Source organism: Xenopus tropicalis, chromosome 5 (assembly GCF_000004195.4).
Source record: "Xenopus tropicalis strain Nigerian chromosome 5, UCB_Xtro_10.0, whole genome shotgun sequence".
NCBI classification, from domain to species: domain Eukaryota; kingdom Metazoa; phylum Chordata; class Amphibia; order Anura; family Pipidae; genus Xenopus; species Xenopus tropicalis.
In genome coordinates, this window is record NC_030681.2 from 20,340,706 (window position 1) to 20,357,945 (window position 17,240).

At 41.3% G+C, this 17,240-nt stretch overlaps 1 protein-coding gene across 1 annotated transcript in view; it reads left to right on the plus strand.

Annotated features, from left to right (window-relative positions):
• Nucleotides 1-17,240, plus strand: part of ttc7a (tetratricopeptide repeat domain 7A) — a 232,863-nt gene that overhangs the window by 142,155 nt on the left and 73,468 nt on the right. Inside the window, exons 16-17 of the mRNA XM_031902470.1 lie at nucleotides 11,186-11,302; nucleotides 13,898-13,995. Coding sequence (XP_031758330.1) covers nucleotides 11,186-11,302; nucleotides 13,898-13,995 — 215 coding nt within the window. The remainder of the gene's footprint in view (nucleotides 1-11,185; nucleotides 11,303-13,897; nucleotides 13,996-17,240) is intronic.

Genomic DNA, 17,240 nt, shown 5'->3' on the forward strand with positions numbered 1-17,240 from the left:
AATAAAGATTTTATAACCTTAACAAATCTTTCCCACTGCAACATCCACAGAGAGTTAGAGCGAGTGAGAAATAATGCTCTGCCAACGTAGCCGTGCAGTCAGTGATATTTTTATCTCTGGCCATAGGCTGTGAGCTGAATCTTTCCAAACCTCGGAGCCTAATCACACAGCGCTTCAGCTGTTCCTATGTTTATTTAATAGGGGAAGGAATAAATGCGGCCATTACTGGAGAGAGTATGTTATACATCAGCACACCTTTACTGTAAATAAACACACTCGCCCCAGCCACATAACTATAAAGCTGCAAGTACATGCAGCTTAATGGCTTCATAACCACAAGCTGAAACCACATCTGCTTTTACTTTCTAAGTGATGGATTTACCCCCCCCTCCCTTTAATCCACTGCATTAATTCTTCATTCCAAAAGTGTAATGTTGACTCCGATTGGCTGGCTATGCCTGCAGCAATGCTGCAATATATCTGAGGTCAGTCTTTGCAGCTGTAATTCTGGGCTCAAGTTCAGCTTCCTTTAGGCACACACTGCACTTAATCCTGACTGAATGCACCCTGCAACTTGTTTTTACTGCCTAGCCCTGCCTGACATTAAATATAGAGATAAATATGCACAATAACCAGCCTGGTAATCATACAGAGAGGTTTATGTAGCCAATATCTCAGGGCTGCTGAAGCAATATCCTCAGTCAGTCATGATTATAAAGTATAACCAATTGCAGGGCCTCAACATGAAAATTACAAAAAAGCTCCTTTTTGTACCTAAAAATGTATTTTACCCATAATTCCAGTGTCCTTGCCTTTGCTGCAAAATGTTGCACCTGCTGCCATGCTATTTACTGGTTTAAAATGTGCGACCCAAAGTGATGTTTGTGTCATGTTGCCATTATCTTCCACTTGGCACAAATTAAAGGACAGGTAAACCCCCCCACAAAAATGTAATCATTAAACAGCCTCTTTGAAATCTTTAAATACCTGACACTCCTGTTGTGCAAAGGTTATGGTAGGGCTGCATCAGCCCCTTAAGCACTTAGGATGCCTTCTCCTCCTCTAACCCACTTGGCCCCCTCCCTCAGAAATTTACTTTGGCTCTTGGCTACTGAGCATGCACAATTTTTCTCATATCAGATTACCAAACACACCCTCCAGTCTAGCAGCCAGTGAAGAGATGACATTGCTGGTTCCCATAGAAAGTCTGCTCTAGCTCTCTGCTCCTATTTTTTTCTCCTAACCTTCACTTCTGAGCTCAGCTTAAACATTACAGTGTTCAATCCAAGCTAAATTCTGCCTGCATTCTTCATTTACAGGGCACATGTGCTCTTTGCAGATGTAAATGTCACTTATAAAGTGTGGCTGCTAATTCTTTTAGGAAAATGCAATGGCGTTGGAAAATGGAGGGGATATATGGAGTAGAAATTATGCCATTTGGGTGAAGGAGATGTGCCCAGAGAGAGAGCACAGAGAAATAATACAAATAAAACCCTGGGCTTAATGAGTACTCAAAGGCAGTTTAAATACTGGGGACCTTGATCTACTAACGTTATTACATTGTTTAGAGTAGTTGCTGTGGATTAGCCATTTTAGGTGCAACACTACTAACTATGGGGTTGATTCACTAAAGGGCTATTTATATAGCATGCATTAAAAATTTTAACGCTTCTTAATTTTTGCAACTTAACACTCGATTCACTAAAAGGACAGGCGTCATAATTAAGACGCAATGTTCTTTGCGTTATTTAACTCGCAATGAGCGTTTTTCTTGCGTTATTTCCCACCGCACGCGATATATATTGCGGCGTGCTATATTAGCGCACGATTTTAGGCACATAACCATTACTTTTGGAAAACTACTGTTCTGAAAATGCCCATTTCCCTGCAAACTGGCGGCTGCATCACTCTAGGGCCAACACAGACTTGAAAAAATCCCACTGCAAAGTCCATGTTGTGTTGCCAAAAGCTCAGGAACCACAATTTTCTTTAAGTACCGCCTGCCCCAAGTAGGTGTTAATATACGCACAGACGAATGCGATATTTAGCGCATTTAATGTTTGTGAATCATGCGTTATTACTATTTCTATTCGCTAATTAACGCAATTATATAGAAATAACTGCGTTTTTTAGCGCATGCAATATGCGTCTTAACTCATAAATCGGTACTTATTTATTGCGTGCTTTTTAATGCAAAAAAGCATGCAATAAGCGTTATCGACCTTTAGTGAATCAACCCCTATGTGCTTATTAGTATTGTACCTAATCCATCTCTGTGAACATTAACGACTGTACCAACCACATCCAGCATTGAGCTTACTGCTACTTGCATGTTGCTAGGGCATGGTGTACTGGAGCAGATGTTTATCTACAAAACTGACCGTTTTGACCTCCTCTGATGAAGCACCCAATGGTGCAAAACATGTAAGAAGGGTGGATTATGGGGACCATGAGGCACTGGGACAGCTGTGCGTCCAGCTGATGGCATGATACTGAAAGCGAAAAAGGGTCAGAGATTTATAGAGGTTGGGAATAGATATGTCTTTCCTCTGCTGATAAACACTTTGTTGTTATTCTAAGGAACTCAAATATTGCTTTCGTATTTTAGATACCAACGATACATGAGTGCATATACAGATACATATATAAGGGGCCTGACGCCATAGGTTGCTTTTATGTACTTGAGTGGGATCTAATCTCTTTTACACATATAAAGTAATAATCTCTCAGATTAGAGTCTAACTGTGCCTTACATTAGCTTTACAGTAGGAGGCCAAGTGCTGCCATCTGCTCTGCACAAGGAATTGCAAAGAGCAATGTATGTATGTATATTTTTATTTATATACATCACTACTTATGTATGCAGCCCTGTACTGCAGAACCATAAATTCATAGAACAAACAGGGGTCATTGCAATAATAAATACAAAGTACAGTACATTAAAGATTAATCGCTAAGTGTGAAATAAACACGAGGAAGGAGATCCTTGCCCCATAGAGCTTGCAATCTAAGTGGATGGGTAATTTACAGACAAAAATAGAAGGATTTCTGCTGCAGGTCACAATGGTTGACACTGCAATAAAAGTGCCAGAACTTGTGTCAGGGGTCAGGTGTTATACAAGTGCTACAAGAGGTAGTTCTTAGAGGGAGGATCCTCTCCAGAGGATTTCAGCAATGGCATTCCAAATGTAAAGAGCAGCACAGTAAAAATGGTTTTATGGCGGGAAACAGCAGTGGTAGTGGGGTGCAACCAAACACTTGTCTTGAGAGGAGCGGAGAAGTAGGTCAGGAACACATGGAGACACGGAAGAAAAGATGTGGTGAGGTTCAGAGGAATTAAGGGCATTGAAGGATACGAGAAGGACATTATATGTATTTCTTTGTTTTATGGGAAACAATGATTGGGATTTCAGCATTGGAGAGACCTATATTGTCTTGGATGAGAGGAGGAGAATTGTGGCAGCAGTATTTAGTACTGTAGTAGAGAGGGATGGGAGTTAGGGAGGCCAGTTATTAGCAGGTTATAGTAGTCTAGTCAGGATAGGATGAGAGCTTGTATGAGCCTTTAGTCATGTCACTTGTGAAAGAAAGGGATGGAAATTGGCAAAAAAAAGAAAACCTGTCACAAGGTTTTGACTGTGGTGTTAAAGGAACAGTAACATCAAAAAATTAAAGTGTTTTAAAGTAATTAAAATATAATGTGCTGTTGCTCTGCAAAAAAACTGGTGTTTGAACTACAGAAAAGCTACTATATAAATACCCTGCTGTGTAGCCATGGGGGCAGCCATTCAAGCTGGAAAAAGGGAGAAAAGGCACAGGTTACATAGCAGATAACTAGTAGATAAGCCCAATATAATGGGGGTTTATCTGTTATCTGCTAAGTAACCTGTGCCTTTTCTCCTTTGAATGGCTGCCCCCATGGCTACACAGCAGCTAACTTATATAAACTATAGTAGTCTTTCTGAGGCAAACACACCAGTTGTAACAATGCAGGGCAACAATACATTATATTGTTATTACTTTTATGCACTTTCATTTTTTTGTGTTACTGTTGCTTTAATAGGGTGAGAGAACGAGAGAGACAAGTCAAAGATTAAGGGGGAAATGGGACTAGGCTTAGGTGGAAAGATGATAAGTTCAGATCTTATTAGGTTCAGTTTGAGGGGGTATTGGTTTGTCCAGCTGGAGATTTCTAGGAGGCAGTTAGAGATTTGAGTTTCACTTAATGATGAGGTTGATAAACATATTTGGATATTATCAGTACACAAGTGATATTTAAAACCAAATGATTGGATGAGATGTCCCAAAGACAGGGAAAATAATAACAGACCAAGTACAGAGCCTTGCAGTATCCCCTTATTAAGTGGAACTGGAGATGGGGTTCTACTAGCATAAGAGACAGTGAAGGATGTGTTAGAAAGGTAAGAAGAGAGACAGGGTGCAGCCTGACTATGGATACCAAGCAAATACAGAATTTGCATCAAGAGGGAGTAGTCAGCATTGCCAGTGTAGGTGATGGCTCAAGGAGGTTTAGAGTAGAGAAGTGATTTTAGAGGCAGAAGGGAGACAGGACAGTAATTATAGAGGCAGGATGGGTCAAGCATGGTGGTTTTAGGCTTGACACAGGCCTGTTTGAATGGAGAGGGGAAAAGTTCCAGAAGCCAGAGAATAACTGAAGAACTGGAGTAAACTCAGCAGCACAGTGTTTAAGTAGAGAAGAAAGCATTGGGTCAAGAGAACTAGAACAAGCAATGCAACTTTAATTCAGATAAAATACTGATCTTCTAGGTTGGTTTTTTTAGGGGTTACTTTTATTGATATAGCTGAAGATTATAGGATATAAACTCTTTTGAGAGTTCAAAAATGTTTGACATGTCTGGATCAATTTAATGAATAAAACAACCCTATTAGAACCCCACTTATTCTTCCTGCGGAACACCATAAAGCCATGAAAACCATGTCTATTTTCTAAAATTCCCACTGTACTGTATGTACTGTATGTTTTCATGTAGTGTGTATTTAGTATCCCTTCAAGTGCCTGATGGCAGTTGGGTCACACTGCAGCCCAACTCAGAGGGTGGAACTGTAGTTTTGGGTTTACTCTTTAGCGTGGTCATTAAGCGCAGCATCTCGCGGAGTGGCAACATTCCAGGCAGGCAGGGGTCCGTGCTTCCAGCAGTAACTGGAGTAGCATGCTAAGTATAATGCTGACAGGTTCTGGTCTCGGGTCTTGGAGACAAGCCTCCATGCGTAAAGAGGTGGAAGCAGAAAGGCACTAGATTAAAGCCAGCGCATCCATTATATCCGTCTTGCTTCTGGTTGCACAGCTAGCAAATTAACAGCCTATGCTTTGTAGGTTAATAAGGATTTAAATAAATTCCATTTATATAAAAACAGTGAATGCACTGGAAAGCTTAGTTTATCCCTGCATGACATGACAGTTGTTTCTGTACCATATACAAAGAGCCCTTTTGCATCAGCAGTTACGGATAAAAGCAGCCCTTTAGCAAAGAGGAGTTGGTATCAGTAATAGCAGATGTCTTACTTAGACGCGGACTGGCACATTCCCATCGCTTTTATGGTTGCTCAGGGCAATAAGAAGAGTCGGGAGTATGAGTCAAATCAAAATAAACAACATTGAGGCAATAGTCAGTGAAAAATGTGCCCTGAGTAAAGCATAGAAGGAGGAATACACAACATTACAGCCCCTACTGAATCAAAGGAATGAGCACAATCCAGAATAATTAGTATCATGCATTCAGGTATAACTATCATTAATGTGAAGGTGCTTGCAATTCTCATCTTGTCATTATATGTGCTGCATTTGCTGTTTTTGCCACAGATACCACATTTTAAAGGAGACATATCCCATACGAATGATGAATGCACCAGAGAATTATACTACTCTAAATATAGAAGGATTGTGCTTAAAAAAGTTGTGTTTTGCACTGATTTGTTGAGAAATTCCCCAAAACCCTACTAGCCCCGCCCATCTGTTCCACTTCCTGCTGGCTGAATTCTCTGGATGTGCAGGGGAGCCAGCGGCACTCAGTACAGGCACTGTAGGATAGGAACCAATCAGCAGCTAGGCTGACCTGATAGGGAACTGAAGCCTGTCTTTGCTTGTGTGAGAGCAAGGCTGTGATTGGCTCTCCCCCTCCTACTGTGCTTCTGGCAGGGGCCGTTAGGACACACCCACCCTTCATTTCAAACACAGACAGAGAACTGATAGGATCTATAGGGAGCTCCAATAAAGGGGGCATTTGTACAGACAGGATTAATGTTTAGCCCAAAGTGAAACCAGCACCGTATATTATTCATAATTGCCTACAAAATTAGGGTTTTTCCCATTTATCCAACATGTCTCCTTTAATACTCACTGCCATACAGGTGGCTGACATTATTAATGCTACACACACTGCCAGACACTTCTAAATTCAAGGACACTACTAATAAATGCATGACGTTGGGCTTCACTCATTGAAAACCAATTGGCATCTGCATTTGGAATAGCCCTACGTCTGTGTGTGCCAAGACACTTTTAGATCGGTGACTGAGTTTGTGTGACATTTGTTGTATTTTGAAAATTGTTATAGTTTGAGCTTTGACATCCCAGTCCATTGCTAAGCAGGGCTTTATTAAAATCCTCCCTTCCTTACATGCTCTCAGTGTGCCCTGAATTCATTCATATAAAGGCTGATGGTACTGATTGTTTTGCAGTAGAAAGGAAAATGCATTGCGTAAGGCCACACATCTCTCAGGTGGATATTGCATAGTAACATGTTACTAAGTTACTATTGCTTGGTAACGCTGAAGTCAACATACCCAAATAATACCCACCTGGCAGCACCTACATGGGCAGCATGTTTAACAACCAAATGCATGGGAATCTGCAGACACACAGCCATTTATTTTGGTCACATGTGTAGCTGAGTGGATCATGCTGATGACAATGCCCAGTGTTCCAATAGCCTAAAGCCCCCATAGAACCTTTGGAATGCTCAGTAACCCTCCCTGGACGTTAGTTAAAGGGATACCAATAATGTAATGAATCCATAGCCCTCTCACCCCCAGGCACTGATACTCTGGGGATGAAACCTTATTATTCAAAACAGGGGGTGTTTAGTGGCACAGCCTCCCAAACTCCCCGGCCCAACTCTCTTAGAAAAGTGGTTTGTTACCACGTTCCCCTATACAACCAGTAAACGACCTGACTTGTTTTATATACTGTTGGTATCCCGTTAAAAGGTGGCCTAACAGATAATATTATATATAAACTGAACTTTTCTGCCTATACTTGAGCCCAAATTAAACTCACTGATCAGAACCATCTTGGAATTAATTTGGCTGCTGATACCATTTGTACTCATAAGACTAAATGTAACCATCATCTATACTGGCTGCATGGCGTCCTGATTGATCTGATCATTTGGCAACTGAAAATAAACTGGGTTTGGCCCAGTGTTGGCCACTGTGTGTATTGCCCAACTAACCAATGAGCCACTAGTTTGCAAGCTAGTTCCGAGACTCTATTAAAGGGGTAGTTCTCCTTAAGTTAACTTTTAGTACAGAATGTCCTACTCTTATCAACTTTGCAATTGGTCTTTATTATTTTTTTTTTATAGTGTTTGAATTATTTGCCTTTCTGTTCTGCATCTTTCCAGCTTTTAAATGGGGACCACTGACCCCCATTGGCAATAAAACTATTGCTCTGTAAGCTTACCGTTTTATTATTATTGTTACCTTTAATTCTTATCTCCTATTCATATTCCTGTCTTTCCTTCAAAATACTGCCTGGTTGCTAAGATCATCAAGACCCTAGCAACCAGACGGCTGCTGAATTTCCAAACTGAAGAACTGCAGAACAAATAGATAAATAACTGAAACCCACAAAAAATAGAAAGTTTAACCCAATGAGTCACACTTATTATATCTATGTACGCAGCGCAGCCATTGAGAAAAGTCTTATGAATGAAATATAGTGACAGTCTATGTGCAGCTGTCTGTTAATCCCCCACACATATCCAGAGAGATTTATAATTCACAGGATTTATACAAGCTGCTGTCACATCCTTCAGGTGTTGACAAAGCTTATTGCAACTGTAGCGAGTTGCAAAAAAAAAAAAACTCCATCTGTTATTTTGGCTCCATGCAGCAAAGTGGATATTTAAAGGGCTAGTTCAGCTGAAAATAAACTTAGCATGATGCAGCCAATCATAGGCATTCTTTTGTGTGGTTATTGAACCTTACTGGTGGCTGCACCTATATCATTATCCCATTTTGTGTAATGTATCAAGGAACATCATTTATATCTTATGCACTGACACTAATTTGGACGATGCCGTCAACATATATAGGTATGGGACCTGTTATCCAGAATGCTCAGGACCTGGGGTTTTCCGGATATGGGGTCTTTCTGTAATTTGGATCTCCATACCGTAAGTCTGCTAAAAATCATTAAAATATTGGATAAACCCAATAGGATTGTTTTGCCTCCAATAAGGATTAATTATATCTTAGTTGGGATCAAGTACAGGTACTGTTTTATTATTACAGAGAAAAGGGAATCATTTAACCATTAAATAAACCCAATAGGGCTGTTCTGCCCCAATAAGGGGTAATTATATCTTAGTTGGGATCAAGTACAGGTACTGTTTTATTATTACAGAGAAAAGGGAATCATTTAACCATTAAATAAACCCAATAGGGCTGTTCTGCCCCCAATAAGGGGTAATTATATCTTAGTTGGAAAGTACAAGGTACTGTTTTATTATTACAGAGAAAAGGAAATAATTTTCAAAAATTAGAATGATTTGCTTATAATGGAGTTTATGGGAGATGGCCTTTCCGTAATTAGAAACTTTTTGGATAATGGGTTTCCGGATAACAGATCCCATACCTGTACAGCAATAAAATGGAAGAGGCCCTAAGTATTTACCTAGGTGTCAGTTGGTTGCACTGCTATATATCCAGCCCACCTGCTTGTTTGCATTCCCGTGTCCTTTATGGCCGCACGTGGGTTGTTCCGTGGATAAAACTGGAACCCAATGTACCATAAACAAACTATTGTGCTAGACTTATCCTTCATTTCCATAAATGCAACATACACGGCTGAATACATTCGGGCAATTATAAAAATGCGCAAAGTGACCTCTTTGCCTTTAATAAATGATGAGTTTATATTGTGGCGCTGATGTTGGACAGGAATTGCATGTGCGAAAAGAGCCTGGAAGCATTCCAAGCAGATAAATGAATTAGAATGCATTCAAAGGAACGTTTGACAGGTAGCGGATGATTCAGGGTACACTTGACAGCTTATATTGGGATCAGCAGTTTGCCCTATGAGATCACTGCAAGAAATGAATGCACGCAGAATAAAATGTGTTTCTTCCGTGTAAATACAAATTTATTCTATTTATACCGAATATCATTTCGCAAGGTTGTTCCTATTAAAATAAAAAGTATAAGGGGCAGTAAAATCTCGCGGCCCCAGTCATGTGCCATTTCTATTCCGGTAATTCTTCTAGGTCCGGCCATGTGCAAGGTTTTATAATAGCCTGTTGATAGCTCCAGGTTTATGGCAAGCATGCAGCCCAGCTCCATTGAAACTGCATGTGACATGGCACGAGTCAGTAGTCATTGGTGTCTTGACACTGGGAGGGGACTGGAACATGTGAAAGCACTTTGTAGCTTTATATAGAGTAAGGGGGGGCAAAGTAGTGTGTTCATTAACTCTTATTTTACTACTCGTTCAAAACTCTTACTGCCGTTCTCCTACCTCTGATGGTATCCTGCATCTGTGCAAACCATGGTATCACAGGAAGGATATGAATGAGGCTTATTTGGCTGGCTAAATTAGGCAATGATGCTTCTCTTTGGTGAACTTGCCAAAATGGATATTCCTAAGTATGGGCAGCTTTTCTTAAGTAGGACCTGCCACCCACACATAAAAAGCTGTATAATAAAAGTCCTTTGCAAATTAAACATGAAACCCAAAATATTTTTTTTTTTATTGCCATAAATGTATTTTAATATCTGATATGTCAATTATATATTGCTTGCCCCGCCTCTATGCCTGAGGCATAGAGGTGGAGCTGGCAATGTATGATTAACACAGTGATCCCCAACCAGTGGCTCAGGGGCAACATGTTGCTCCCCAACCCCTTGGGTGTTGCTCTCAGTGCCCCCAAACCAGGGAGTTATTTTTGAATTCCTGACTTGGGGGCAAGTTTTGGTTGAATAAAAACAAGATTTCCTACCAAATAAAGCCCCCTGTAAGCTGATAGTGTGCATAGAGGCTGCCTAATAGCCAATCTTAGCCCTTATTTGGCTCCTCCATGAACTTTTATGGTGCTTGTGTTGCTCTCCAAGCCTTTTTACATTTGACTGTGGCTCACGAGTAAGAAAGGTTGGGGACCCCCAGATTAACAGATCACATTTTTAATTACAGTTACTTTAACTTTACATTCAACACTTTCTAGATGTTACCTAGATGGCGCATACACAAGATTTTGGGGTTATACAAAACTTTCCTCTCTAACAGTGTCCACAAAATGGCACCTTCCTGCTTGCTGTGATTGTGAATTCCAACACTGAAGGAAATAGAATGTAAATATCTTGTATAGTGTAAGTAAAATTGATTTTATTTGACTAACGTGATAGAAAAGGATTTGGAATTATTTCTTAGGTTGACAGGTCCCTATTAAATACCAGTGAAGACTTTCTCTGCACAAACCCTCCAGTTGGAGTGTTACTTTCTTTCTTCCTCCTGGTGAAGCTCAAAAGCGTTTTGTGGTCACACCTTCAGTTCATTCTCATCCATTGGTACAAAACTGTATAGTGGGGAACTGAACTTTCTTTTTTTTTGCTATAGTTTGTAATCTTCCAGTCGAATATTATTTGGGAAGGTGTGAAAACATTAGTTATAACAAATTAATTGAGTAAAGTAATGGCCATATTTTAGAACACAGTCTAGAAGGTACAGTAGATGTAGGAGAATGCCCAGCTGAAGACTATGGTCTTGAGAGGGAGCTGAAGTAAAAGGTGGGTGGAAAATTATTATAAAACATGCCAATTTATTCCAAATGTGTTTCTTTTTTTTTTTTTTTTAAATTGTCATGAATGTGGTATTTCGTATGGTATTTTTTTGGTTTTGCTAAACCTTTTTTTCACATTTTTTCCTCAGTATACTTTTCACCAAGGCTAAGCTGGAACGGGCTCTTACTGGACCTGAAGAAGCACTGGTGACGTGTAAACATATGTTGTTCCTGTGGCAGAAGTTGTATAATTATTCACAACTAAGGTAAGAGTCAAAAAGTAGCCTTCTTAGATTGAAAGGGCTATCATTGTTGCCAACAGGTCCAGATTGAGACCCAAAATAGGCCTGGGCACAGAGGTCTAAACAGCCCCCCACCAGCCCACTAAAGAATGACTGTCTATGGCATTTTACAGCAGCCTCTCTGGCAATTACAGGAATCCAGGTCTGGGCCTGGTTGCCAAGGGCTCCTAAACTTCTGAGAGACTCCTTTGTGATGCACAAAAAGTGATAGTATAAACCAACTTGTTCCACATTTATCAGGACCAAAACCACAAAAAGTTTTTTCCTGGTACATTGTCTGGGCAGAGTGGAACTTTATGCCTAATTTAAAGAAGAAGGAAAGGTCAGGTCACTGGGGGGTGCCAAAGTGTTAGGCACCCCCAGTGACTTTAATCGCTTACTGTTTACCCCGAGCTGGTGCTTCTGTGAGAAGGAAACAGCACCAACCAGGGGTACCTGCGAGCGAGTGTCTCCTCTTCTTTCTTCTGTCTTCGTGCCACTTGCGCAGTAGAGTGAAAAGTCGAACTTTAACAAAAAAGCCAACTTTTTTACTCTGCTGGGCATGCATTGGCCAGGGGATTCGGAAGACAGAAGGAAGTGGAAACACTTGCTACCCCTGGTACGGTTTTCTCCAACAGGAGCACCAGCCGGGGGTATCAGGTAAGTGATTACAATCAGTGGGGGGTACCTAACATTTGGCACCTCCCAGTGATTTTTACCTTTCCTTCTCCTGTAAAGGTGTCCAGTTGTCTAACAGAGTTTGTAGGCAATTTCTTTATTAAAAAACTGAATGTGGATGTGTGAGCGGAGAGTAGATTTATATTACATATAGATTACATGTTGATAAATATGTTGGGTTAGTTTGGCCTATTTTGGCACATCAAGTCAGGTTATAGTTTGTGTTAGAAAGGTTTAATGGATTTAGCTATGTGAGCCCAGCCCAAAGGAAAAGTTTAAATGCTGAGATAGAGATGCTGGCTGCATGTGATTGTTCTCCGGGACTATAGGCCAGGTGTCATCCTGAATAATACTGTTAGAATTTCCCATAAATCCTCCCACCTTCCTGGTTTCCATAGATCTTATGGGACAACTCCCACTCTCCCCATAACTTTTTCCATTTGAGTCATTTAGTAAAACAACAGATCCTTCTTCCTCTGTTATATTTTTATTATTCCTCACACAAACACTTTTTACCAAGGGCGTGTCATTTTACACTGTGTTAGGCCTAATGTTCAGTTAATTCTATCTATCTAGATATCTATCTATCTGTCATCTATGTATCTTTTGCTCTCTCTTTCTGCTTGTGTCTATCTATCTATCTATCTATCTATCTGTTTGTCTGTCTGTCTATGTGTCTATCTATCTATCTATCTGTTTGTCTGTCTGTCTATGTGTCTGTCTGTCTGTCTATATCTAACTATTATCTATCTATCTATCTATCTATCTATCATCTACTCTATCTATCTATCTATCTATCTATCTATCATCTATCTAGCTAGCTATCATCTATCTATATCTATCTATCTTTCTATCTATCATGTATCTATTTATCTTTCTCTCTTTCTGTTTGTGTCTATGTATCTATTTAACTCCGTAATCTATCTACAGTGTATCTATCTATCTATTTATCATCTATCTAATTAGTAACATTAGTAACTGCCTACAGATTGCTATTGTTCCAGCCAGTAAATAACAGACAGGGGAAAGAAAGAAAGTGGTGGCACGAGTAGCATTGTTATGTAAGAAAAAGCCCAGCCCACACTTGGTTTAAATGGGTGAGTCAGATTTTGGCCTCCTGTAGTGACACTAGGAGAGCATCCAGTGATTATGCAGTGACTAACAACTTTATAACGTAGGATTACATAATCTCATAACCAAGCCATAATGACTGTACAAATAAGTCATTCTGTACAAAACAATAAATTGCCATTTTTGTGATAATATTTAATGTGATTTTCATTAACTCTCATCCTTCACCTCTCCCGCACTTTATCCTTCTGACCTTCCATGGCAGGCACAGACACACGGCTCTGTTTGCACTAGCAATGCGGCCCCCCTGACCCCCGGCTCAGTATAGGTTAGCGTGGGGGGCCGAGGGGGGCAGCATCAGGAAAGCCCCCCTAAACCCCCTCCGTTGCAGTAAAAATGATCATGGGGGGCCAAGGGGGGGCAGCATCAGGATAGCGGCCTCAGACGGCGTTAGGGCTGGTAACGCCACTGCCAGGAGGAAGCCATTCTGGTCCTGGTTTTCACTATGCATTTTTCTGCTCTGGGATCACCGTCTAGGTGCCAGAAACCAGATCTAATGTGGCTGGGAAGTTACAGCACTGGTAGAGGGGCCCAGGGACTATTTAGGGCCGTCCACAATAAAGTTTGGTTGGGGGCAAGGTGTTCGCTGGTGTAGGGGGAAATCGAATACAAATTTGGGGCAGGGGGTTTGTTCTCCTTTAAATATCCAATGACAGTATTTAGATGGGGTGATGGCATACTTTTGGCTTTACTGTGTATAATTCTATTGTTGTTTTAAGCACAGAGCATTTTTTTGTAAGTGTAAGCGAATGAATTTCTTTTTCTTTGCAGCGACTGTGAGAAAGAAAGCAGTTTAGCCGAGGCCCCATTGACAAGGAAACACAGTGGCATGTTTCTGGCAGTTCCAGACGCCCATGACCCTGAGAATGGTAAGAAAGAACGCTCTGGAAACTTCTAGCCATTGTTTATGTCCAGGAATAGTTTTCCTTTATTTGAGTGTGTTTGTGCTCCCCAGTAGCGCAGCTCTGAGCTTTCACTGACTATTCAGTGCGCTGGCCTCCTTTGTTGTTTTCAGCTTTTTGAGAAAAAAAATAAAAAAGTAAATAGAGTTCCCCAAGTGGAAAAAGAACAGAAGAGAAGATGAAGAATAAAATTCCTTTTCATGTAACGGAACACACCCTTCTTCCAAGATCAAATGAGGATGAAGTCTTTTTATTGAAGGCAGCCATATTATAGCCAGTCCCTCTTCTGCAGATCCTTTTAAAGGGGATATTAACCCAAAAAAATGACATTTTGCCCAATGGAAAATGCCCAAGTTGCAACTTTTCCAACTTTCCAACTTTAATTGTACATTTGTAATGATTTTAATATTTGTAATTTTTGTAACTATAGGGCATATGTACATCCACAAATGCAGTGAGCAAAGTGCAATTTCGAGAGCAATCGCTATGTTTTTCTCATAGCAACCAATCAGAAAGTAGCATTTAGTGGTCTGCTGTTGGAAAGCAAGTGGTTGGTTCCTATGGGTTACTAGACTTGGGGCAAACTTTGCTCATGCTATTCATTATCACCAGCATGTTTCTGTATCAGGAGTCACAAACCCACTCCAAGTCCAATCTGCCATATGAACTTACATATGAACTTACTGAACTTAAATCATTTTTTGCTAGTGAGTAAACATAAAGGAGCAACCAGTGGTGATTGTGCCCCCCAGGCTTATAGTTCTTGCACTCTTAAGCTGGCCATACACGTGGCGATCTCACGATGTTTCGTACGACCGTCGGTCACACGAAACATCGTCAGATCCGCCACACACCATTCAGGGCTGAATCGGCAGGTAAGGAGGTAGAAACAATAGGATTTCTACCTCCTTCTGCCGATTCAGCTCTGAAGGGAGAATTTTGGTCAGGCGCCTTCTATGGCGCCCGATCAAAATTTTCTAACTTGGCCGATCGGCGAGCCGACCGATTTCAGCAGCTTCCTGCGATATCGGTCGGCTCGCTGACATGCCATACACGCACCGATTATCGTACGAAACGAGGTTTCGTACGATAATATCGGTGCGTGTATGGCCACCTTTACATGGGTGAGGAGGGGCTGCATTGTTAGTGCAGAAAGCACAACAAATTTCCATCTTGAAAACAAAATTTAATCTCTTAAATTTACCAGGAGCAACTATTTGCCATCCCTGGGGCAGTGCAGCCTGGGGGCTACAGTATAGTTTCTATATGGCAGCAGTTTTGGGATCTCCCAGCAGTGACATAGGAGGTATATTTCTGAGCATAAACAGAATTATGGGCTTTAACAGGGTTAACTAAGGTTTCCCAACTTAGTATTGACATGTACTGGAAAATATCTGTTTTGTGGCCAGGTCAATGAATTGCTTTCATGGAAAGTATTTAAATTTGGAACGGCACCTGCAGTGTATAACGTTACTGAATACACCGAAAATGAATAATTAAACAATAAAAGCAGCTTAGTAATGACTGAAGTACAGGGCATGCAGAGGGGTTCTTATTGTGGATCTATGATTAGTAAATTAAAACCATACTTTATTATTTATATTTGGTATCAATCAGATGCTAAGCCCTGGTGTGTGGCAAGATAAAGGCAAAGAGATGTCAAATGCAGGCAGAGCGGTGCCGTCAGGTTACATGGATATAACAGGGGTACTCATTGGCTTAGATAATTATCATGATGATGTTATGGCAAAGAAATGGCTAACAGGGGGCTGCAGTGACAAATTATAATGACCCCTTTCTTTTCCATTGTGCATACTCATGAGCTGCCCACAAACGCACTGCAGGTATAGCTATATTTACATTAACATGTTGTGATTTCCAGAAATGATGGAGAATATTCTATAGTGAGGACAGGGTGAACATTGTGGGTAAAAACTTGGCTGGCCGAGAACCAAAGGCCATACTTATAACTGTATAGCAATGGGGGTGGGCAGAGACCCAAAGGCCATACTTATAACTGTATAGCAATGGGGGTGGGCAGAGACCCAAAGGCCATACTTATAACTGTATAGCAATGGGGGTGGGCATAGACCCAAAGGCCATACTGTATAACTGTATAGCAATGGGGGTGGGCAGAGACCCAAAGGCCATACTGTATAACTGTATAGCAATGGGGGTGGGCAGAGACCCAAAGGCCATACTGTATAACTGTATAGCAATGGGGGTGGGCATAGACCCAAAGGCCATACTTATAACTGTATAGCAATGGGGGTGGGCATAGACCCAAAGGCCATACTGTATAACTGTATAGCAATGGGGGTGGGCATAGACCCAAAGGCCATACTTATAACTGTATAGCAATGGGGGTGGGCAGAGACCCAAAGGCCATACTTATAACTGTATAGCAATGGGGGTGGGCATAGACCCAAAGGCCATACTGTATAACTGTATAGCAATGGGGGTGGGCAGAGACCCAAAGGCCATACTGTATAACTGTATAGCAATGGGGGTGGGCAGAGACCCAAAGGCCATACTGTATAACTGTATAGCAATGGGGGTGGGCAGAGACCCAAAGGCCATACTGTATAACTGTATAGCAATGGGGGTGGGCTGAGACCCAAAGGCCATACTCTATAACTGAATAGCAACGGCAAAAGGCAGGGAACTAAAGCGCATATTGTATAACTGTATAACTATGGGGACTGGCAGACAACCACAGGCCAACTGAATGACTGTATAGCAATGGGGGTGGGCAGAGACCCAAAGGCCATACTGTATAACTGTATAGCAATGGGGGTGGGCATAGACCCAAAGGCCATACTGTATAACTGTATAGCAATGGGGGTGGGCAGAGACCCAAAGGCCATACTGTATAACTGTATAGCAATGGGGGTGGGCATAGACCCAAAGGCCATACTTATAACTGTATAGCAATGGGGGTGGGCATAGACCCAAAGGCCATACTGTATAACTGTATAGCAATGGGGGTGGGCATAGACCCAAAGGCCATACTTATAACTGTATAGCAATGGGGGTGGGCAGAGACCCAAAGGCCATACTTATAACTGTATAGCAATGGGGGTGGGCATAGACCCAAAGGCCATACTGTATAACTGTATAGCAATGGGGGTGGGCAGAGACCCAAAGGCCATACTGTATAACTGTATAGCAATGGGGGTGGGCAGAGACCCAAAGGCCATACTGTATAACTG